General features: G+C 44.9%; 1 protein-coding gene across 1 annotated transcript; it reads left to right on the forward strand.

Moving 5' to 3' along the window:
* Positions 1–1,456: 1,456 nt before the first annotated feature.
* LOC137301108 (solute carrier family 25 member 35-like) lies at positions 1,457–24,614 on the forward strand. The gene is made up of 5 exons (XM_067970534.1): positions 1,457–1,916; positions 13,243–13,308; positions 16,426–16,578; positions 20,026–20,160; positions 20,795–24,614. The coding sequence occupies exons 1-5, from the start codon at positions 1,521–1,523 to the stop codon at positions 20,975–20,977; spliced, it is 933 nt and encodes a 310-aa protein (XP_067826635.1). The 5' UTR covers positions 1,457–1,520; the 3' UTR covers positions 20,978–24,614.
* Positions 24,615–25,183: the final 569 nt, after the last annotated feature.

A 25,183-nucleotide genomic window follows, 5' to 3' on the forward strand; every position in this document is an offset into this window, starting at 1 on the left:
GGGCAGTGTCCTAGGCCCAACCATTGTCAGCTGCTTCATCAATGACCTTCCCTCCATCATAAGGTCTGAAGTGGGGATGTTTGCTGATGATTGCACAGTGTTCAGTTCCATTCACAACCCCTCAGCTAATGAAGCAGTCTGTGGCTGCATGCAGCAAGACTTGGACAACATCCAACCATAGGCTGATAAGTGGCAAGTAACATTCGTGCCAGGCAATGACCATCTCCAACAAGGGAGAGTCTAACCACCTCCCCATGACATTCAATGGCAATACCATCGCTGAATTCCCCCACCATCAATGTCCTGGGGGTCACTATTGACTAGAAACTTAACTGGACCAGCCACATAAATGCTGTGGCTACAAGAACAAGTCAGAGACTGGGTATTCTGCAGCAAGTGACTCACCACCTGACTCCCCAAAGCCTTTCCACCATCTAGAAGGCAGAAGTGTGATGGAATGCTCTCCAGTTGCCTGGATGAGTACAGCTCCAACAACACTTGAGAAGTTTTACATCATCTAGGAAAAAGCAGCCTGCTTGGTTAGCACCCTATCCACCGCCTTAAACAGTCACTCCCTCTATCACCAGCGCACTGTGGCTGCAGTGTGTATCATCTACAAGATGCACTGCAGCAACTCGCCAAGGCTTCTTCGACAGCACCTTCCAAACCTACCACCTCGGATGTCAAGCGCAGCAAGCACATGGGAACGGCACCACCTGCACATTCCCCTCCAAGTCACACACCATCCTGACTTGAAAATATATCGTTGCTGGGTCAAAAGCCTGGAACTCCTGCCTAACAGCACAGTGGGAGTACCTTCACCACATGGACAGCAGCGGTTCAAGTAGGTAGCTCACCACCACCTTCTCCAGGGCAATTAGGGATGGCCAATAAATGCTGACCTTGCCAGTGACACCCACATCCCATGAATGAATAAAAAAAATCCCTTCATAGCCTCCCTGCTCTATCCCTGTAATCTCATCCAGTCCGACAGCCTGCTGAGTTCCTACAACTCTGGCCTTCTACATATCCCACATACCCTTCACTCCATCATTGGCGGGTGTGCTTTCAGCCGTTTAGGGCTGAAGCCCTGGAAGTCCCTCCATAAATCTCTCTGCCTCTCCACTTTTCTATTCTCTAAGACTTGTTAACACTTAAATCTTGAACAAGCCCTTAATATTCCTTCTTTAGCTCCATGTCAATTTATGTCTGATTACCGTCCTGTGAAGCGTTTGCACATTTTACTATGTTAAAGGCGCTGTACAAATGCAAATCTTACTATATGAATGCAAGTTGTTGTTGGACGAATGATGACTCCGCCTTCCTACGAATTGCGCTCTTTGTGGGCGTGACTTGTACAGAGGCGCGGTGCAGCCTCGGCTTCCCACTGGTTTACCTGTGGTGGGGGTGTGAATGCAATGGGGGTGGTGATTGAAATGCTCCAGAGTTTGCAGCTCCCGGGAAGCGCCTCTGGTACTCGGAGCAGCGCCTCCATTCCCGTCCCGGGGACCGACCGGGCAATGCAACGGCGGAGGCAGGCGTTGGATTTCGCGCTGGGCGGCGCGGCGGCGGCCGGTGCCTGCGTGTTCACCAACCCGTTGGAGGTGGTGAAGACTCGGATGCAGCTGCAGGGCGAGCTCCGCGCCCGGGGATCGTACACCAGACTCTATCGCAACGCCTTCCATGCCCTGGCACTGATCGGCCGGGAGGACGGGCTGCTCGGGCTGCAGAAGGGACTGGTGGCCGCTATCCTGTACCAGGCGCTGATGAACGGGGTCCGGCTTGGTGCCTACTCACAGCTGGAGGCGCTGGGGTTCACCCGGGACCAGAGCGGCAGGGTCAGTACCACCTGCAGCATCGCGGCCGGGGCAGCTGCCGGAGCAATGGGCGCTGTGGTGGGCAGCCCGGCCTATCTGGTGAGTGTCTGTCTCCTGGTGTTAAATGCAATGGTTGGAGTTGCTGTCGTGTGATGGTTGGGGTTGTTTTCCCTGTAATTTTGCTGTTGGCTATTTCTGGATAAACTTGCAGAGTTGTCAACATTCAGCAAAGTTTGGCAATGATATCAACACCAGGGGCCATTAGTTTAAGGTGACTGAATAAGTCGAATTCTATTTTTATTACATGGACTTCCAACATTTTTATACCAATGTTATATGGGTCACATTGGAGGTTCCATCCATCCCATGAAAACCAAGAACCAGGTCTCGACCGTTACCTGACCGGGTGAGAGGGATTGGAAACCTAGATAAACATCGAAAATTCTATTTATTTTTTCCCACAGTGAGATGTAACAAAAATAAGCCGCATTTTAAACCAGCCTTGGCGAGAGTGAAATTAGATTGCGATTGTTAGGGTTTAGTGTAATTGATATTCACTTCGTGTGGAGATGTCGCCCGGCAGCTGCTATTGGCAAAGAAACTGAGCAGAAATTAAACAAAACTGCACAGTCGGTGTAAACAGAATCCATATCAGAGCCTGTGGCGATCTTCAGACTGTAACCCTGCCTCAGTGTTTAAAGGCCTGTTACAAAATGCTTGAGCTTTGCTCTTTATGTTCTTGGTGACCCTTAATTACAGTTTATGGCCTGGTAAGTGATAATTTTGCACATTAACTGTAGTCAGTTGATATGATCTGAGCTGAAACACATTTAACCTCCCCCCACTCCACAACGTCCAACCTTGCAACTTTTGACTTCCATGAAAGAACTTTTGAAATGACAGATAGGCTCAATGTAAATTGTGCCCACTGCTCTGGTGTTTAATCTGTAATGACTTTATAAATGTAACAGGGAGGGTACATAAGCACTTGCAAAACAAAACAGTTTCATGTCCCGTTTTAGTGTCTCTGAAAGTAAAATATCAATAGGATCCTAAACCGCCACAACCTTGTTACAGAAACTTTGACTGACCCAGCAAAGTCCCGCTCCATCACCTCATCCTTGCCATCCTCCAATATATTGATTTCAAAACCCTTATCCTCCTTTACAAATCCCTCCATACCATCAGTGCAAACATCCTCTGCAGTCTCCTCCAGCCCAGTGTCCTCCACTCTGATCCAGAACCATTGGCTATCAGATGCCAGGCACTCTGGAGCTCTCTCCCTAAGCCTCCCTCCTCCTTGACGCATCTCTCTCCACCTTCAAAAGTCTCAAAACCTAACTCTTCAACCACACCTGCTGAGTTCCCTATTCTCATTCCGTGTCTGTTTTGCTAAATATCTTGGGGCATTTTGCTCGTTGTTCCTGGGTTAGCTAGGGCAATTAGTGACAATTCAATCAGTGAGTTTTAGATCTACACTTGACTCCTATGATCATACATCAAGTACCGATGAACAGTAATGAGATTCAGTCATCTGAAGGACGCAGGTGTGATCATGGACCCTGAGGGGATAGTAGAGAGGATACACTGCCCTGGATAGTTAGTTAATAATCTGCTTTTCAGTGTATTGTGCAGTCCTAGTAAGATTATTTCAATGATTGTTTCTACTAGACTGTCCTAATACACTTTCTTACCCAGGTAAATGCCCAATGCCCTTAGTGTAGGACATTGGGTTTGCACCAATGTGGCCACTCTTTCAGCTACAAGCTCCTGCCCTATGGAAGTCCCTCGCTGAATTTCTCTGCCTTGCCACTTCCTAGCAACCCTTCTCTTTTTCTCTCCTGTCCATTTTTTTCTCCATCCTACAATATGTTCTAAGACATCTCTGTATTGAGAGCTGCTGGAATGTAAGTTGCTGAGTACGAGAGATGAAGTAAACCAAAAGGTAGTGGTTAGATGACACAAAGCTTGGATTTTAAAAGTCTGAAGATTGTAGGAGAAAGGGAAGACTCAGGAAGGTGCTGTATCATTAATTACCACCTTTTATTTTCATTAGTTTAGCTCATTTTGTTCAATTACGTAGAACTCAGCAGCCCCAGTAGCAGTGATCAGTGCAAGGGATCCTCGTATCTGCTACCAGTGCGAGGATCCCAGTAATAGTAGTTAGTGCAAGGGCCCCAGTAGCAGCGATTGGTGTGAGCTGAAGTCATGTGTGGGGCCCCAGTAGAAGCTGTCAGTGCGAGGGGACAGGATAGCAAGGATCGGTGCAAGGGACCATGATAGCAAGGGTCGGTGCGAGGGGCCCCAGTGGGAGCTGTTGCTGTGAGGAGCCCCAGTAGCAGGGGTCAGTGTGCGGTTTTTGTTGTTGGTTCAGTTTATGGCTCTTGGGGGAAATTTGTTGTGGCCACTCATGTGTAGGTACATGGTTCATGATTTTGCTAGAAATACTAACCAGTGGAAATCTTCATGAAAGCATTTATAACATCATTACAGTGGCCCCAGCAGATCTTCACCCTCCACCCCCCAATTGCTGTACACACAAGGTGCCTCCATTTAACATTGTCACAGAGAACTGTCTCTGACACAGTTGAACTGATCCTCCCACACACATTTACTGATGGGACTGAACCACAGGTTTATCTGGTGTCCAAGAACTTACAGCATATATCCTTTGTAAATGCTGTGTTACTATGGCGACATTTTGTTCGGTGACCTTTACATGGACAAAGAGAATGAAATTGATTTTACTTGTGTTATTTACAATATGTACCAATAAGCCTGAAGTTAACAGACTTGTATTTATATTGCACCATATCACATCTCTCGAAGCGCTTTACAATCAATGAATTACTTTTGACGTGCAGTCACAGTTATTATGTAGGTAACACAGCAGCCATCTTATGCATAGTAAGAGCCTACAGACAATGAGATAATTAACCAGTTAATCTGTTTTGGGGGGTGTTAGATGTGGAGGAATGATAGCCAGGACATTGGTACATCTCCTTGCTCTTCTGAGTTATGGAGTCATCCTGCAAATTTAGCAGGTTCACACTTCTCCTGATCACTGTTGACTGACCAGCCAGCCTGGCTGATTGACTGAATCTGTCACTGGGGCCTAGGATTCTTCCTATTCAGTTCCTAGTAATCCTGCAATCCAATGATGTAACAGGTATCTGATAGACAAGTAGTGGAAACATACCAGTGCTCGGTACTAGAAGGCTATGCAGTTTGATCCAGTTTTCCCACACACAGTTGGGGCTCTCTAAACCTTGTCGTTTGCATTTATATGTCTTTTATATGGCTTTTGTCAATCTGTTCCTAAGCACTCAGGGCTTATGTAAATAGGGTGTCTTCTAACAAGGGTAAATGGTGCATTCCATATGAACCAAACAGAAGCTCTGCCTGTGTGGGTTTCTCAGTCATTTGGTTTTGAGACTCAAATATGGGGATGGGGCTAAGCATCTGACAGAAACTCGGCTGACTTTTTAAAAAAAAAGTTGGATCCTCATTTCTGCATAATTTTAAATAAACATGGCTGCAGAATTCATCCCGCACTAACTCACCTACCCCCAAGAGTAAATGTCAGGGTTAAAAATGTCTGATAACAAAGTCAATCAGTAATGTTATCAGAATATTTGTTATTTTCTCCAATATCTTGCTGCCTGGTTCTATGTTGGCACCTGATCGAGGGGGGCAGGGCATTCCTCGTTATGTCACATGGTCAGGTAACAGAGAAGAATTTTCTATGTGGTAAATATAGCTCCAAGCTGTTAACCCTTAGCCTGTTCTCCATACATTCTACTGTTGATTCAAATAGGTTTTTCAGAGCTTCAGCCAACAAAAGGATAAAAATTATGTAGATTCAGGTTAAATACACTGAGCTCTCTCAATGGCTCACTTAGTAAATGCACCAGCTGGTGTAGTACTCAGTCATACAGACTAGGGAAGTTCCAGGGTGTACTGAGATAGACAGTCTGCCTTGAAAAGTAGTAGGGGCCATTACAATTGGGTTCAGTGCCCTGGGTTGAGGAATAGAAAATCACCCAGGGGTTCCTGCTCCTGATAGCTGTCCAGTTACTCCTGTTGGAATGTGCATGTGTGTCAATGCCAGGACTCAAGGACAGGATCAGGTCAGCTGTGATACCCTCTGCTAGTTGGCTAGCATGATGGCAATCACTATCTGAGTTTACACATGAGGTGCTGGAGGGAGGCTGGCACTCATAGACCTGTATCCCAGCAAGAATCAGTGCCTTCAGGAGAGGAGGGGGAAATACTCGGTAAAATATGACACCGATTTTTAATAATGTTTTAGCACAGACTGTTAATCTGCTGCTAAAGTGCTGCAATGTGTACCTTGATACATCCTTTATGGCCGTGAGGTTTAGTTGCTGTACCTTCTTGGGTTAATACGAGGCTAATTGTTCTTAGGCAAATCCGTAGAAGTCACATTGGCTTTTTTAAATACTTAAAGTGTGGCTCCTGGAGTCAATTTGATGGTGTTTCTGTGCGTGGAGCAGTTTTTCTGTGAATTGGGAGTGACAGGCTTTCTTTCTTGGAGATATTTTTACCAGATGCACATGACTTTTTAATATCTAGGTATATAGTAGATCTGCCATGACTTTGTTCATGCTAAATTGGTCGATGTGCTCTTTTTTTATGACATATATGGTGTAATACCATATAATGCACAATGTATTATTCTTCAATGGTGCAGCAGTGTCTCTTTAATGCCACAATGTCTAATTGCTGTTGAGTAAAATTTAGCTCAGGTCACTCAGAGTTAATACATTGTTGTTTGGTCAAGGAATTTTGCTGAATGTAATACGTTTGACAATTTCAGGCTGCATCTCAGAAGTACTCGGCATTTTAAGATTGTTTTGTATCTAACAAGTGTAATGTCAAGAGTAAGATGTTACTCATATTGAGTCAAAGGTTATGCTGTTGCAAGGGGATACTGGGGTATGGAAGTGGGGTGGAGGAGAAGGGTTGCTCATCACAAATTAGAGAATTTGAAATGAATTTTGTGGGAAATCTGCCCAGAGTCAATGAAGCAAGTGTTTTTTGATTGGTTCTTGGAAAGGTTTTAATTGATATTTTCCTTACTCACTGCAGCTAGATAATTAATAGATCTACAGCTGCATAATTAAATCTTGGTGAACAATGTTTTCAAATTCTCAGTATGAACAACAAAGGCAGGTATTATTATCATCTTCCTCTGTCTCTGAATGTCTCTCGGCTCATTTCGAAAAACAAACTTTCAAACACTGTTATCGCCTGAGGAAAGACATGCTTTGAGTTGTTGCAGTGAGAGAATGAGCGATCCTCCAAACTATATATGCTCAGACTGTAATATTCTGGGAATTGCGGACACAGCTGTAGTTGTTTCAGATTTCAGCTGAGAGAATATCAACTCCAACCCTGGGCTTTTGAGAGAGGCTGAGGCCTCTGAGTCAAATGTTCACGAAGGTACACAATGACACAGAAAAGCTTTTATTGGTAAGCTTAATCATGTTATTCTGAGATATGCAATTTTTAAATTTTCTTTAAACAGAGTTGGAAGGACCTGCATGGGGCAGCTTGCGTTGTGTCAGAAACCTGATGTTCTAAAGAAAGAAAGAACAAACTTGCATTTATATAGCGCCTTTCACGACCTTGGGACGTTCCAAAGTGCTTTACAGCCAATGAAGTACCTTTTGAAGTGTAGTCACTGTTGTAATATTGGAAACTCAGCAGCCAATTTGTACACAGCAAAGTCCCACAAACAGCAATGTGATAATGACCAGATAATCTGTTGTAGTGATGTTAGTTGAGGAATAAATATTGGCCAGGATACCGGGAGAACTCCCCTGCTCTTCTTCGAAATAGTGCCATGGAATCTTTTACCTCCACCGAAGAGGGGCCTCAGTTTAACTTTTCATCCAAAAGAAGGCACCACTGACAGTGCAGCACTCCCTCAGTACTGCACTGGAGTGTCGGACTGGATTATGTGCTCAAGTTTCTGGAGTGGGACTTGAACCCACAACCTTATAACTCAGAGGTAAGAGTGCTACCCACTGAGACACAGCTGACACACTAGGCTCAAACATGAAGATCAGTCACTTGGGTGAGATACCAGAGGGTGGTCCACGCCTGTGAAACAAGAAGTCAGCACTTCAAAGACAGGAAGGAAGAAAAATTGCTTTGGGGGAGTGGGGGGGGCGGAATGTTGAAGGAGCCCCTGTCCTCACAGCTTTCTACTTGAGTTACTCCAATGCCGTGGTTTATAGGAGAAGCCCATGGGCATCTTGGAACAACTCCATTAACATCCATGGGATTCAGTGCCTCAGTCTGACCTTGGGCTGAATGCCAGCAGCAGAGCTAAGCTTTTAGTTGATGTTTTAAGGCTCAGTATCAGGTTGTTTTGCTCTTGTTTATTTTGTGGTTTGTGATGCTGACAGACCTGGTGTGCACGATGACTGTTAATTATCTGAAACTTTGGTGAAATTGCTCTCAAAATGGTTTTGCTCAACAGTCTGAGGGAAGCAGTTTCAGTGCAGAGTAATTTTAAAGTAACATCTACATGTGCCCTGTAAACCTCTCCCTTTTGTTCTGTCCACTGGTCACGGATGAACTAGACAGGGAGGGTGCAGTGACCCTGTTTTCATCCTGTAAGAAGAGGGAGCTGGCAATTGTTGCCGTGACCCCTGTGTGTAAGTTCTTACCATCTTATTTAACAGAAACTTCCACACAGCTGAGAATAAAATAGTCCTAGGGACATGTGGACAGCAGAATCTGTTCCAGTGAATTTGAACATTTATGTAGCAGAGGAAAACAACAGCTGATGATGAACTGTGTCTGGCTCGCTCAGTGTTGCTTTGTTTGGTATGTGCGGCTCATTCTGTAGCTTGTGGGGGCGGTCTTTCAGCGTCATCTTTAGCTATTTCAACACTATTCATGCGGTACGCATGTTGCCTTCCTATGTGTAGCATTTTACACTTGTCTGCATTAAATTTCTTCTGTCACTGTTCCGCCCACTTACATATTTTGTCCAACTCATTCTGTAATTTCAGAGCCGCCTCTTCCGATTCCACCTCCCCTCCTAGTTTGGTATCATCTGCAGATTTGACTACCTTGCATTGAGTTTCTGAATCCAGGTGTTTTAAGTAAATTAGAAACAGTTGTGGTCTGAGTGCTGAGGTACCCCACAATGCACTCCCCCCAACCCCCCTCCCTTCCAACATAACTCCTCTAACAAGTACTCATTGTTTCCTATTCTTCAGCCAGTTTCTTAACCATTCCAGGGTTGACCCTGAATCTCCACAGCTTTGAGTTTAATTAATAGTTTCTCACATGGAACTTTATCAAAAGCTTTTCAGAATTCGAGGTACGTCATGTCATAGGACTTACCGAAGTCCACTTGGGTTGTCGCTTCCTCAAAGTGGTTGAGGAGGTTGGTCAGAATGGATCTTCCCCATCTGAATCCATTCTGACTAGGTTATTGTTGTACAGATGATCCTCAAGTTTACCCCTGATAATTCATTCCATTATTTTACATTGAATGAAAGTAAGACCAATGGGATTGCAGTTGACTGTATCTGTTTTGTCACCATTTTTGAATATAGACACCCCAGTAGCCTGTTCCCAATCTACTGGTATCTCCCCGGTGTCCGCTGACTTCCTATTAATGATTGTCAGTGCATCACAAATCTCCTCCTTTGTCTTTCTCAGTACTTTAGCATAAATGCTGTCTATCCTGGGGATTTATTTATTTTGAGCTAATTTAGCCAGCCCAGGAATTCAACTAATTTATAGTGAAGTCATTGATTATATTTGGAATATCTTTGTTTGGAGAGGGCATGTTGCTTATGTCTTCCCTTGTGGATACTTGGAGGAAGTAGTCATTCATTCGCTCACCACCTGCGGCAGGGAAAAACCTACTTGACTTCGTCCTCACCAATCTACTTGTCGCAGATGCATCTGTCCATGACAATATTGGTAGGAGTGACCACTGCACAGTCCTTCTGGAGACGAAATCCCGTCTTCACACTGAGGACACCATCCAACGTGTTGTGTGGCACTACCACCGTGCTAAATGGGATAGATTCAGAACAGATCTAGCAGCTCAAAACTGGGCATCCAAGAGGCACTGTGGGCCATCAGCAGCAGCAGAATTGTATACCACCACAATCTGTAACCTTGTGGCCCGGCATATTCCTCATTCTACCATTACTAAGCCAGGGGATCAACCCCGGTTCAATGAGGAGTATAGAAGAGCATGCCAGGAGCAGCACCAGGCGTACCTAAAAATTAGGTGCCAATCTGGTGAAGCTACAACACAGGACTACGTGCATGCTAAACAGCGGAAGCAACATGCTATGGACAGAGCTAAGCGATTCCACAACCAACGGATCAGATCAAAGCTCTGCAGTCCTGCCACATCCAGTCGTGAATGGTGGTGGACAGTTAAACAACTAACGGGAAGAGGCGGCTCCGTGAACATCCCCATCTTCAATGATGGCAGAGCCCAGCAAGTGAGTGCAAAAGACAAGTGGATGGTACATCTCGGCCTCCTCCTGATATCCCCACCATCACAGAAGCCAGTCTTCAGCCAATTCAATTCACTCCACATGATATCAAGAAATGGCTGAGTGCACTGGATACAGCAAAGGCTATGGGCCTCGACAACATCCCGGCTGTAGTGCTGAAGACTTGTGCTCCAGAACTAGCTGCGCCTCTAGCCAACCTGTTCCAGTACAGCTGCATCTACCTGACAATGTGGAAAATTGCCCAGGTATGTCCTGTCCACAAAAAGCAGGACAAATCGAATCCGGCCAATTACTGCCCCGTCAGTCTACTCTCAATCATCAGCAAAGTGATGGAAGGTGTCATCGACAGTGCTATCAAGCGGCACTTACTCACCAATAACCTGCTCACCGATGCTCAGTTTGGGTTCCGCCAGAACTACTCAGCTCCAGACCTCATTACAGCCTTGGTCCAAACAAGGACAAAAGAGCTGAATTCCAGAGGTGAGGTGCGAGTGACTGCCCTTGACATCAAGGCAGCATTTGACCGAGTGTGGCACCTAGGAGCCCTAGTAAAATTGAAGTCAGTGGGAATTGGGGGAAAACTCTCCAGTGGCTGGAGTCATACCTAGCACAAAGGAAGATGCAGGAGTTCCTCAGGGCAATGTCCTAGGCCCAACCATCTTCAGCTACTTCATCAGTGACCTTCCCTCCATCATAAGGTCAGAAATGGGGATGTTCGCTGATGATTGCACAGTGTTCATTTCCATTCACAACCCCTCAGATAATGAAGCAGTCCGAGCCCGCATGCAGCAAGACCTGGACAACATCCAGGCTTGGGCTGATAAGTGGCAAGTAACAATCCTGCCAGACAAGTGCCAGGCAATGACCATCTCCAAAAACAGAGAGTCCAACCACCTCTCCTTGACATTCAACAGCATTACCATCGCCGAATCCCCCACCATCAACATCCTGGGGGTCACCATTGACCAGAAACTTAATTGGACCAGCCACATAAATAATGTGGCTACAAGAGCAGGTCAGAGGCTGGGTATTCTGCGGCGAGTGACTCACCTCCTGACTCCCCAAAGCCTTTCCACCATTGACAAGGCACAAATCAGGAGTGTGATGGCATACTCTCCACTTGCCTGGATGAGTGCAGAACCAACAACACTCAAGAAGCTCGACACCATCCAGGACAAACCAGCCCGCTTGATTGGCACCCCATCCACCACCCTAAACATTCACTCTCTTCACCGGCGCACCATGGCTGCAGTGTGTACCATCTACAGGATGTACTGCAGCAACTCGCCAAGGCTTCTTCGACAGCACCTCCTAAATCTGCAACCTCTCCCACCTAGAAGGACAAGGGCAGCAAGCACTTGGGAACAACACCACCTCATGTTCCCCTCCAAGTCACACACCATCCCGACTTGGAAATATATCGCCATTCCTTCATTGTTGCTGGGTCAAAATCCTGGAATTCCCTTCCTAACAGCACTGTGGGAGAACCTTCACCACACGGACTGCAGCGGTTCAAGAATGCAACTCACCACCACCTTCTCAAGGGCAATTAGGGATGGGCAATAAATGCCAGCCTCGCCAGCGACGCCCACATCCCATGAACGAATATAAAAAAAAAATGTACTATTTTGTCCTCACCCTCCGTTTCAAGCAAATTTGCATCTTTTATGACTTTCAACTCTTCTCTGACTGCCTTCTTACTTTTGCGGTGCTGAAGTAATGTTTTACTGTTATTCTTAGCCTCAGCTGCTATGAATTTTTCCAAGTCCCTACGTGCCTCTCTGTTCACATTTTTGATGCATTTCAGCATTTCCTTGTATTCATTCCATTGAGTCCTTTCTCCTTGCAGGATTCTTAACGGCCATTTTTTTCTATTTATCTCACTTTTAATTTGTTTGTCAATCCATTAGGGTCACGTTTGCTTAGTCTGAACTTGTTGGTTTTGGGAATGTATTTATCCTGCATGTTCAGCATTATAACCTTAAAGGTGTTCCACTTATCTTCTACTGAACTGTTACTAAACAACTTTCACCTTTTTTTTTAGTTGTTCTCTCATTTCATCGAATTTAGCTCTTTTAAAGTTATGTAGTTGGCTCCTGGTTTTAGGTATTTCTGACCCACCACCCTCCTGATTATGTTAAACTTTATCATTCTGCGATCCCCATTGTGTGCTATGATTTCCATTTCCTGGATTGTTAATAAATACCAGATCAAGATCCCTGTCTTACCAGTAGGGTGACCGTGAAAGATGGAAGCAATCAGAGAGCAGAATTTACAGGGCTGTAGGGAAAGAGCAGGGGAATGAGACTAATTGGATAGCTCTTTCAAAGAGTCGGCACAGGCACAATGGGCCGAATGGCCTCCTCCTGTGCTGTATCTTCTATGATACTACAATAAGGTGGGGGCTTTAAACTGGCCTTTGCTGGTCAGAGAAGGTCGGATTTCATAGGTGTGAAAAGTGTTCTCAGAGACAGAGGGAGATGCTCCAGCCTGGACCAGCTTTGGTTTCACTTTTTTTTTATTAACACTGAAAGCTCACTGAGACTGGGTTCTGTTGTGTCTGATGATCTAATTGGTAATGAATTCTATTTTAATTTTCTGAATGTTAGTTGTGAAACAATTAATGGAATGCAATGAAATGCTCACCGAGATCACTAGTGACAATGCAGCAGTCAAAAAATCCTATGGTGGGGTGACAGTGTTAGCCATTCACCAGCCACTTTAAACTCAGTTTTAATAAATTCCAAACTTAGAAATGTTAGGGAATATCAATATTTCAGCAACTATTTTAACTTTATCGAGAGCTTGTTTATTGACTTTCTAACGTCAGTTAGTTTGTGAATCCTCTTCTGCATAGTCTATAAACCACTTGTGACTGTTTGTGTTTTGCTTACTCACAGGTAAAGACTCACCTACAGGCCCAGTCCGTGGCTGTCATCGCCGTGGGACACCAGCATAACCATCAGGTACAAACTGTTTGGGGAAAAAAGGCTTACATTTATACAGCATCTTATCAGATCTCTCAAAAACGTCTTCACACACCATGAATTACTTTGAAGTGTATTAGTCACTGTTGTTATGTAGGCAAACATGACAGCAACTGCGCACACAGTGAGATCCCACAAACAGCAATGAGATGAATGACCAGTTAATCTCTTTTTGGTCTTGTTGGGTGAGGGAGGAATATTGGCCAGGACAGTGCGTGAACTATGTACACCTACACCACAACAGTGACTACACTTCAAAATTACTTAATTGGCTGTAAAGCGCTTTAGGACGTCTTGAGGTCACAAAAGGCACTATATAAATGCAAGTTCTTTCTTTTTCTTTTGCCGTACTTTAAATAGTGACATGAGATCGCCTGAACCACTGGAACAGGCAGACAGGATCTCAGTTTAAAATCCCATTTGCAGCAAGCCCCTCGGTACTGCAGAGGAGTGTCAGCCTTAGATTGTACGCTTAAATTTTAAGAATGGGGCTTAAACCCCTGGAATGCATCTTGAACCCACAACCTTCTGACTTAGAGTTGCAAGTGCTACCAACTGAGCCAACAGAAAATATCAGTTAAATGATGCCTGTTCTTTGTGCTGGAAATCAGCACAGAAAATAAAACCGAGAAAGAGATGGATGGACATAGAGAGGAAGAAAGAGGATACCAGAGATATATGTTTGATCCTTTGTTTTTTTCCACTTGCCCAGGTTTTATTGGTGGTTTTGCTGTTGCTGTAAAGCACATCCATCTATCTGATCCAATGGTCAAACCAACACCAGACAAGGTCACTTGTTGGTCCAGAAAATGTAATTCTCTCTCTCTCTCTCTCTCACACTCAATCTCTGTATGTCACCTCTGCTCAATCAAACAGGGCAGAGGGATATTGGCACTTGATCTTCACTTCCACAGGTACTGGGCAATAGGTTTCAGATCTAAGATCCATACTAGTATACATATCAGGTAGGGAGAACACAACCAGGCACTAACATTACACTGGTTATGAGTTGGCTGGTGCAAAGAGCATGATTTTCTGGCTTTCCTCAGTGATGGTCTTGTTCTGAGACTCTTCCGCCCCTCCCCCCCCACATCACTCACAAATAAAAAGGCAGCCACTGGTGAACAGAGGAGAGAATCCATCTGAACACGTGAGCTGAACGATGTTTCTCTTCATGGTTCTGATACTGAAGGGGCAATTTTAACCTAACTAGCTGTGCGGGAAACTGATGGGATCGGGTGGATTTACACCCTGCCCAATATTACCCTTTATTGACTTCATTGGAGATTAAAATCAGGTGGGGAGTAAAACCAGCATTGCACCCGATCCCGTCAGTTTCCCGGCGGGCAGGTTAAATTAAAATTGCTCCCAGAATTTCAAGAAAATCTGAGAATTGCACTGACCCTTCTCCCCCCCCCCCCCCCCCCCACACCTTCTCAAACCCCGGTGTCCCCTCCCCCTTGCTTTGGTCTTTCTGCAGCCCATTGCTTCCTAGAGGAGCTACAAACACAACTGTCATCCTCTTAGGGTTCACTCTTGGTGAGGTGCAGCTGTGTTTATAAATCTAGCGAAATATATTTGAATGTCAAGGGACAGCTCCCTGCAATTGTCCAGTGAGGTACTGAGCTGCACGAATCAGGAAGGTACCAGATTCCATCCCTGGTCTGTGCTGAATTAGGGAATCTCTGCTTGAGCAGCAGTGGGAGTGCAACAATGGGACTCTGTGACCCCAGCTTCGGGAGGGCAAAATCAGCGTGATTCCTGCCCCAGTCACTCGAACAGGGTACTGGAGAGCAGCCAGGGACCAGCAAGACTCAGTGCCTTCATGGGAGGAGGGGGACAATGTACATGGGATGCAGTTTAAATCGTATAAAGTGGGGGCCTGTTGACAGAGATCTTTCAGCATTGAGTGAACAAATGCTCTTCTCTGAAGGCACTGACCCCGGTCAGTAAGTGTTAGCCGGCTATCCTACCACAGGAGGCACAATATAGACAGGCCCAATCCTACCCTCACACGACATCCACAATGCACTTTTCAGCAGGCGTCACTGAATAGGTAATCAGATTCTAGAAGCCTGAAGGATTGTTTTTAAATTCTCCTCCTAGTCCAGGGGCACCCCCAACTGCAAGGACAGCAAAGGTCGGCATTGCCCAGACATTGTGGCCCAGCTGATCGCTGTCTGAAGGAAAGGAGAGAATCTAAGGAGATTGGACTGATGCCGACAGGACAGATTTGGACAGAATCTGGCACCGTCCAGATCTCTGAGCAGTGAAAGTCTCTTGTGTTAATGCAGTAATTGGTGCTAAGTGAGATTAATGCGCTGACTCAGTTCTCCTGCTGTCATTGATAGCTTGTTGTTCTGTTCGAGTGGCTGGTGTTTCTCTGCAGTAAAGGTCAATAATGATGTTGCAATCCTGATACTGTCAGTTATTAACTGCAGCTGAACCTCCCAGTGTCTCCATAACTGTAAAGGTTTTAGTGATAGAGGGAGGGGTAACCAGAGCTGGGCTGACCCCAGGAGACCACAGTTTACATTTTCCATTCTGAAGTTCAATCCTGTCGCTTTTTCTAACATTTTTATCACACCTTCAGTTTGTTTTCCTTGCCAGTCTTTCTCTGACATTTTGAAATCCTTTCACAGTCTCGTTCCTTCTTATCTCAGTGACATGCCCCAACAACCTTCACTCCTGCGATTCCAAATCACTGCTCCTCCCCTTCACCCTCCCTCCTCTGACTGAATTACTGCTCCTCTGACTCTGGGATCACTGACCCCCTCACCCTCTGCTCCACTATCAGAGTCCAGTCAGAGTGCTCCAGCTCTTTGGAACTCTCTCCTTAAAATATTGTGCCTTGTTACCTCTCCCCTGTTCTTCAAAACATCTCTTTAATAGCACTGTCATTCCCCCTTCTCCATAATCTTTCCTGTCCCCCGCTTGGCATCCTCCAATTCCCCTACATGAGAGTGCTATATAAATACAAGTTGTTGGTAATGTACAGTCCAGTCCGTGAAACTCTCCCTGTGTGATGGGCATTTCCATTTGCTTAGGTGCGGATTGATTTGTTAGAGCATGACATTATTGTATCTTCTACCCCAGGGAGTCACAACCGCCTTCTTGACGATCTACAGGCAACAAGGGATTCTGGGTCTGTGGCGAGGGGTCAGCGGTGCTGTTCCTAGGGTGATGGTTGGTTCTGCAGCGCAGCTTGCTACATTTGCCTCTGCTAAGCAACTGGTCAAGGACCAACAGGTGAGTGGCATGTCAAGGCGGGGAGGGTTACAAATCACTGAGAGGGACAATGATTAACAATTTCAGTCCTTAACTCAGATGATGTACGATCTGGTTACAATTGCAGTTTTGTTGATTTGATAGCAAGATGACAAGGTCATGGTGCAGCCATTCATCAAACCTCAGGAGAGTCCCTGACGCAACAGACCTCTCAGGAGCTGTTGAAGGCAGAGAGCTCAGAGATCCAGAGGACTTTGCTTGTTCGACATTTGATGTTCCAGGCTTTCCCCCCCAATGGTTTAATGAGTTTATCCAGAAAGTCCCAGGTTCGGCTCCCGGCCTTAGCTGGGTTAACTGGTTTCAGATGAGGTGGCTGCAGAGGCTCTCAGGTTTCAGTGACCTGGGCTAGGGAGGGAAAAACCAGCCAAGGATCCTGCTGCTGACCCCTGTTGCAAAGTGTGCGTGTGTGGACATTAGCCCTATTATAGAATATATTTAAAGCCATAGACGTTCATCCAGATTATACCAGAGATGATAAACCATACTTATGAGAAGATATTGCGACTATTTCCACTTGAGCAGAGAAAGCTAAGAAGAGATTTAATAGAAGTTTTTAGGATTATGAGGACTGAATCAGACTATTTGTGACCTTGGCGTCCTGTTCAACCCTGAGTTGAATTGCCGACCCCACAATCTCGCCATCACAAAGACAGCCTACTTCCACCTCCATAACAGTGCTTGCCTTCACCCCACCTCAGGTCATCTGCTGCTGAAGCCCTCATAGATGTCTTCATTACTTCCAAACTCGATTACCCTAATGCTTTCCTGGCCGGCCTCATATCCTCCACCCTTCATAAACTTCAACTCATCCAAAACTCTGTTGCTCGTATCCTATCCCACAACAAATCCCTAACCCTAACCCCACTCCGGATGAAACAACAGCAGCTGAAGCCAGGACCAATAGGAGTTAAAGAAAGAAAGAAAGAAAGAACTTGCATTTATATAATGCCTTTCATGACCTCAGGACGTCCCAAAGTGCTTTACAGCCAATGAAGTACTTTGTGAAGTGTAGTCACTGTTGGAATGTAGAAAATGTGGCAGCCAATTTGCGCACAGCAAGGTCCCACAAACAGCAATGTGATAATGACCAGATCATCTGTTTTATTGATATTGGTTGAGGGATAAATATTGGCCAGGACACTGGGGAGAACTCCCCTGCTCTTCTTCAAAACAGTGCAGTAGGATCATTTACGTCCACCTAAGAGGGCTGACAGGGCCTCAGTTTAATGTCTCATCCGAAAGACGGCACCTCTGACAGTGCAGCACTCTCTCAGTACTGCACAGAAGTGTCAGGCTGGATTATGTCCTCAAGTCTCTGGAGTGGGACTCGAATCTACAACCTTCTGACTCAGAGGTGGCCATGCTACCACTGAGCCACGACTAACACAGTGTTGGGGTTAGATGTGGGACTGGCAGGAGTCAGAGCCAGTATCAATAGGATCCTTTGGCTGAATGGGGAGATGGCTGCCACTGCAAGCAGGAGTGGAGCAGCATTTGGAAGAAGTGTGTACAACCTTAGATTTGCTACTTAAATTCCTGGTGATGATCATATTTTAGAATTATTCTAATTGGACAATCAACAACAACTTGCATTTATTTAATACCTATAACAGGAAAACATCCCAAAATGCTTCACTGAAGCATAATCAGACAAAAATCATTGCTGAGCCAAAGAAGGAAATACTTGGAGGGATGACTAAAAGCTTGTTCAAAGAGGTTCGTTTTAAGGAGGGTCTTAAAGGAAGAGGGGGAGATGGAGTGGCAGTGAGGTTTAGAGAAGGAATTCCAATGCTTAGTGTAAAAAGTCAGATAGCCAGGTGGTGAAGGATAGAATACTAGAGTGTAGTCTTCAGATGTTTCCAAGCCTTTATTCACAGATCGTCCTTACACATGGATTTTAGCAAGGCTTTTGACAAGGTCCCACATGGCAGACTGGTCAGAAAAGTAAAAGCCCATGGGATCCAAGGGAAAGTGGCTAGTTGGATCCAAAATTGACTCAGAGGCAGGAAGCAAACGGTAATGGTCGACGGGTGTTTTTGTGACAGGAAGGCTGTTTCCAGTGGGGTTCCACAGAGTTCAGTACTGGGTCCCTTGCTTTCTATGGTATAAATGATTTAGACCTAAATGTAAGGGGCATGATTAAGAACTTTGCAGATGATACAAAAATTGGCCATGTGGTTGATAGTGAAGAAGCAAGCTGTAGACTGCAGAAAGATATCAAAGGACTGGCCAGGTGGGCAGAAAAGTGGCAAATGGAATTCAATCCAGAGAAGTTTGAGGTAATGCATTTGGGGAGGGCAAACAAGGCAAGGGAATACACAATAAATGGGAGGATACTGAGAAGTGTAGAGGAAAAGAGGGACCTTGGAGTGCATGTCCACAGATCCCTGAAGGTAGCAGGACAGGTAGATAAGGTGGTTAAAAAGGCATACGGGATACTTTCCTTTTATTAGCTGAGGCATAGAATATAAGAGCAGGGAGGTTATGCTAGAACTGTATAAAACACTAGTTAGGCCACAGCTTGAGTACAGCATACAGTTCTGGTCACCACATTACAGGAAAGTTGTGATTGCACTAGAGAGGGTACCGAGGAGATTTACGAGGATGTTACCAGGACTGGAGAATTTTAGCTACGAGGAAAAATTGGATAGACTGGGGTTGTTTTCATTGGAACAGAGGAGGCTGAGGGGTGATTTAACTGAGGTGTATAAAATTATGAGGGGCCTAGATAGAGTGGATAGGAAGGACCTATTTCCTTTAGCAATGTTGGGTGGGGTGGGGGCATAGATTTAAAGTAATTGGTAGAAGGATTACAGGGAAGCTGAGAAGAATTTTTTTTCACCCAGAATGTGGTAGAGGTCTGGAACTCACTGCCTGAAAGGATGGTAGAGGCAGAAACCCTCAACTCATTTTTAAAAAGTACTTGGATTTGCACTTGAAGTGCCGTAACCTACGGGGCTACAGACCAAGTGCTGGAAAGTGGGATTAAGCTGGGTAGCTCTTTTTCAGCCGGCACGGACACAATGGGCCAAATGGCGGCCTCCTTTGCTGTAACTTTCTATGATTCACATTGTACCCTCCTATAAATGGATATGAAAGAGACCCCCCAATTGATACCCACCACCTGAATATAATTAACCCTAATTGATATAAATCACCTGGATACAATTAACACATAGGGCCTAGACAGCTGAAGGCATGGCTGCTAATGGTAGGGTCAAGGGTCCAGTGACCAGTAGGGCTGGAGAAGGTTACAGAGATAATTTAAACCTAGAACCATGTGGAGAGTGTTAGTTAGGTTCTGACTCTTCAGACCTGTTCCAAACCATCACCATTTGAGAATTGAATGAAGTAAAAGAGAATGTGCTTTAATTTGTGTCTTTTGTGCATTTTTTTTAATACAATCAGTGGTTCAGCAATGACAGCTGGCTGGTCGGTTTGGCGGGAGGGATGATGAGCAGCGTTGCTGTGGTGATCACCATGACTCCTTTTGATGTCATCAGTACGAGACTGTACAACCAACCAGTAGATGAGGTTGGCAAGGTAGGTCCACTCCCCGCAATCAAACCACTCAGGTAAAAGTTATGTAGCCTGTGTAATTAATAATTCTTCCCAACCTCCCTCAGTGTCAAATTCAACTAGTTTTTAAAATATACGGTTGATTTTTCTCCTGAGTGCCAAACAACCTCTCACCCTGTGCTGGATGGAGATATTGGGGTCAATTTTGATTGCCCTTCACCTGGCATTAACGGCCTCAAAATGGGGTGGGTAGACTTACCGTCCGTTAACACTGGTGATGCAGCTGTCTCCATTGTAAAAGAGGCCTATTGCTGGGTGTCCAAAGCACCTGCCTGTTTCAGATGATAGGCCTCTTTTAAAATGGAAATCTGAGTCCTATTACACAAATAGGACCCCGGTTGCCTTTTTAGGTAGGAACCGGTCGGAGCCTGCGCAGTGCATGCAACGGAAGAGAAGAAGTTCAGTCTTGGATTATTTTTGTGGGCTCACAAAAATAATCTGGGCCGCTCCCACCCTGGGACACCGCCAAAGGACAAAACCTACCCTATTTTGTTTAAGTAATGCCGGTCAGTGAGCACTAATGGATGTTTTGCTAAAGTGAGTGTAGTGTCCCTTTTAAAAAGGACCTGTCTGATTTTAACACTTTTATTCCTTGTAGGGGAAACTTTACAAAGGATTTTGGGATTGTTTGCTGAAGATCTCGTGTAAGGAGGGCTTGCTGGGTCTGTACAAGGGAATTGGACCTAGCTACTTCCGCTTGGGCCCACACACGGTTTTCAGTCTGCTATTCTGGGACGAACTCAAGAAACTAGCCTACCCTGACTACCAAGAGAAAATCTGAGTCCCTGCACTCAGATACTGTGTTTATCTACTGGGGTGAAACCTCCAGTGGAAATCGATGGGTAGGCTGGCCTCCATCAACTTTGGGCCAAAGGAGTTGGAAAACTTGCCTGTTGGGTCTCTGGTGGTGAATAAGAAGAGGGTGTTAGCATCCCACAGGTTATTAGAAAAGTCTGTTAGTCCTCAAACTACTTTGGAACAGCCTTGAGTACAGCTTCACTCCATTCTACTGATTTTCCTCTCCCTTCAACTGCCTCAGTGACAATTTTGTGGAGTGATTGCTACAGACAGTTATGAAACTCAGCGATGGCCCCCTACACTATTTGCATCCTGTGGTAATGAGGAAGCTACAACAACAGCAATGGTGGGCCAATTGAAAGGACGTTATCACGTGGATAGACTAGTCCATACACTGGTCTGGGAGCAACATCAGAAAGAAATGAGGGATTAAGTCGTAAAGCGTCAGCTTGTGTTTATCTGCCGTTCTGTGCCCTGCCGTTCAGGTCCACATTGAGGCTTCACTCTGGCCATCTTGTCTCCCTCCTGCCTGCTGCTGGGTCCAGGTCCCTCTGTCTCTAACTGTGCAGCCTCAAATTACACATTTTACAATTCCACTGTAAATATAATGCAAGAGTTGCTGACCTCCTCATTCCTTGTATAGCAGTGAATACAAAGCCCACCCTTCAGCTTTTCACTACCTCCTGCTCACTGGTTAGCTGTCTGGCTTTTTAAAAAATTTTGAAATGTGTTTGTATTCATCAATTTGAGGGACATTAATGCTGGGGAATGGAACGCTTTCCATTGCACCTAGTGTCAGCATCAAGCACTCCTAGGTCAGTTCCTTCTACACCACCCCATCAAGCATTGCCAGGTCATTGAGAGCACACAGATTAGGCGCTGAGTAAAGCACTCTCTAAAATATCACCAGCACAGGTTAAATGTAGAATAAAACTCCTCTACACATCCCAACAATTTGTCTCCGTTCCAAATTCAGAAGAGCACTAGTGTGATATTTTCACATTTCTTACACTTACCTCATGTGGCCTCTCTAAATGGGATTGCTGAATTAGGGGTGGTTTTGTTCTGTGGGCCCAAACTCACCAAGAACTGGATTGAGACTGCCCTAATCTCATGTAGGACCCATATAACTAGCAGAGGGGCTTTCATCCTGCCAGTTTGGAACTCGATGTGAACAAGAACAATATTATTTGTGGGGTGAACAGCGCCCTCAATGCGTGTTGCACAGGTGGGACTTAGAACAGAAATTATAAATCGAGTTTTGTACAGTGATTATTTTCACATTCAACACTTACTATAATTAAATAGAATTCAGATTGAGGAGAAAAGTACAAAGACGTTTAAGTAATTTATGAATGAGTGAGGAAAAATACATAACCTATAAGGCTCTCAACATCTGGTGAGCTCTGCACAGACCTGGGAATGGAAGTGGTGGTAACTCCTGCTTTTTGGTATCTTTTGAGATTTTTTTAAATGCTGCTGCTAATCCTTTTTTAAGTGCTGGAGGTGCAGAGTACAGTAGCCATCCCATCTCAGGCCTGTGAGCTGCTCATCTAATGTTACTCAGGATGCCAGTTGGATAGTACTGCCCACCTTTTCTGATGGTTGGGACACCGTGATTGGGCCTGGGCAGATTGTAACACTGTTAAACCTCTGCTCCATAAAGGTAAATGCAGGGCACTCATCTTCAGAACCTCCACGTCATTACCTTTTACCTTTAACTAGCTTCATATAGGGACAAGTTTGGAGCTTCCTCCAACTAGGTCTTAATCAACTGTAACCAAGAGGGTCAGTCAATGGTAACACCTGTGAAAAGATGCTGGCTGTATTGTGAAATAGCTGGTTAACCCAGAGCAACTGATAAATTAAAACTGTGACAGCCAGTAATCCAGGTATCGGGAACGTCGTAGGAACACTTTGAGGAACATAGGAACAGGAGTAGGCCATTCAGCCTCTCAAGCCTGTTCCACCATTCAATTAGATCATGGTTGATCTCTACCTCATCTCCATTTACCTGCTGTTGCTCCATATCCCTTAATACCCTTGCCTCACAAAAATCTATCAATTTCAGTTTTGAAATTTTCAATTTACCCCCAGCCTCAACAGCTTTTGGGGAGAGAAAGTTCCTGATTTCTATTACCCTTTGTGTGAAGAAATGCTTCCTAACATCACCCCTGAACAGCCTAGCTCTAAGTTTAAGGTTATGTCCCCTTGTTTGGGACTGCCCCATCTATCCTATCAAATCCTTTAATCATCTTAAACACCTCAATTAGATCACCCTTTAATCTTCTATACTCAAGGGAATACAAGACTAGTCTATGCAACCTGTCCTTGTAATTTAACCCTTTTAGCACCAAACCAGTCGCTGACAGTTGTTGCTTGTCAATAATTGAAGAGTCCATGCTCAGGATGGATGTAATATGATTCTCCTATTCAGACATGGTACCACTAGCGTATGTCATCCACATCTGATTGTCCTTCCTCACTGGTTGGTTGTATTAATGGGTCAGACACCTTGCCCAGTTTCTTACTAGTTATACAGGCCAGAAGGTTCAATTCCCAGTCTGTGCTAAATCAGCTGATTCACTTAGGGGTAGCAGTTGGACGCTACAGTTAACCTCGTGCCCCTGGGTAAGGGAGGGGGAAATATCAGCCAAGTTTCCTGCTTCTGATTATATTGGTGTGTGAACATTGGGCGAGGACAGAATTAAGCTCAGTTGGGATGCTACCCACGATTGAACAGCCTACAAATATCAACTATCTAGTCTCATGCATCAAGAATGGTCACTGGGATGAGGTACTGGAGTGCGACTGGTGCCTGTGGAACCCTCATCACAGCAAGTTGGCATCTTCGGGGAGGAGGGGGAAAAATTAGCAGAACGGGGATGAAAATCAGACTGCTGTTCAGTGGTTAAATGACGTAATGGCTGTGTTCACAGAACGGGATCTGCATCCTGTCTGTGTTGGGTTCCTCATGCACTGACTCAAATATACCATGAGAAAGTACCATGTATAACAATGGCTTTGCACACTTATCCATTAACAATCTTTTAGTTAAAGCATCAGTTGCTTGCTGAAGTCAAGAGACTGAATAACATCACAGCTGCAATGTTACAGAATAGGCTTCTGACTCACAGTAATGAAGGTGATCATTGAGTTTGACTAAAACTATACCGAAACAAACCAATGGAATAGAATCTCCAATACAATGCTCCTGAGTCTGCTGTTCCAAACCGAGCATTGATTGTGCCTGAATGGGAAAGAGATAGTTCTTTTGAATTGTACACTAGCATCTAGATCATTTGATTTCTCAATGAATGTACCTTTCATTGTGATCTCTCTCTTAACACTGAGCTTTATTGTATCTGGACAGGCTGGAACTGCCCAACACAGTGTCTTGAGGATCACTTTAACCCTGCCTACACTGGATCCACTGGATCACTGTGTCCCTGTGGATCACTGCCTACACTGGGGTTCACTCCAAACCTGCCTACCCTGTGGATCACTCTAACCCTGTGGATCACAATGTCCCTGTGGATCATTCTAACCCTGTGTGCCTTTCATTGTGTTTCTGTAACACTGCAAAAAAAATATTAAATAAAACAAGAGTTTTGAACAGAGTTGAATTTTAAAATCACTGTAACAGGAAATTTTAAATTGAGCCAAATTGATGAGGTTTGCAATGAATCAAGGAACTCGTCCAACCAAACTTAGGGCCATGTTTGTAATTAATAGTATTATACGATGTACATTAACAAAACTGAAAGATAGATACATCGGTGGGGAGTGTGATGTTTTAACTCAGGGCCCCATTGAACTATTATAGAATCATAGAATCATAGAAGTTACAACATGGAAACAGGCCCTTCGGCCCAACATGTCCATGTCGCCCAGTTTATACCACTAAGCTAGTCCCAATTGCCTGCACTTGGCCCATATCCCTCGATACCCATCTTCCCCATGTAACTGTCCAAATGCTTTTTAAAAGACAAAATTGTACCCGCCTCTACTACTGCCTCTGGCAGCTCGTTCCAGACACTCACCACCCTTTGAGTGAAAAAATTGCCCCTCTGGATCCTTTTGTATCTCTCCCCTCTCACCTTAAATCTGTGCCCCCTCGTTATAGACTCCCCTACCTTTGGGAAAAGATTTTGACTATCGACCTTATCTATGCCCCTCATTATTTTAT

Source organism: Heptranchias perlo, chromosome 32 (genome assembly GCF_035084215.1).
Source record: "Heptranchias perlo isolate sHepPer1 chromosome 32, sHepPer1.hap1, whole genome shotgun sequence".
Classification (NCBI taxonomy): domain Eukaryota; kingdom Metazoa; phylum Chordata; class Chondrichthyes; order Hexanchiformes; family Hexanchidae; genus Heptranchias; species Heptranchias perlo.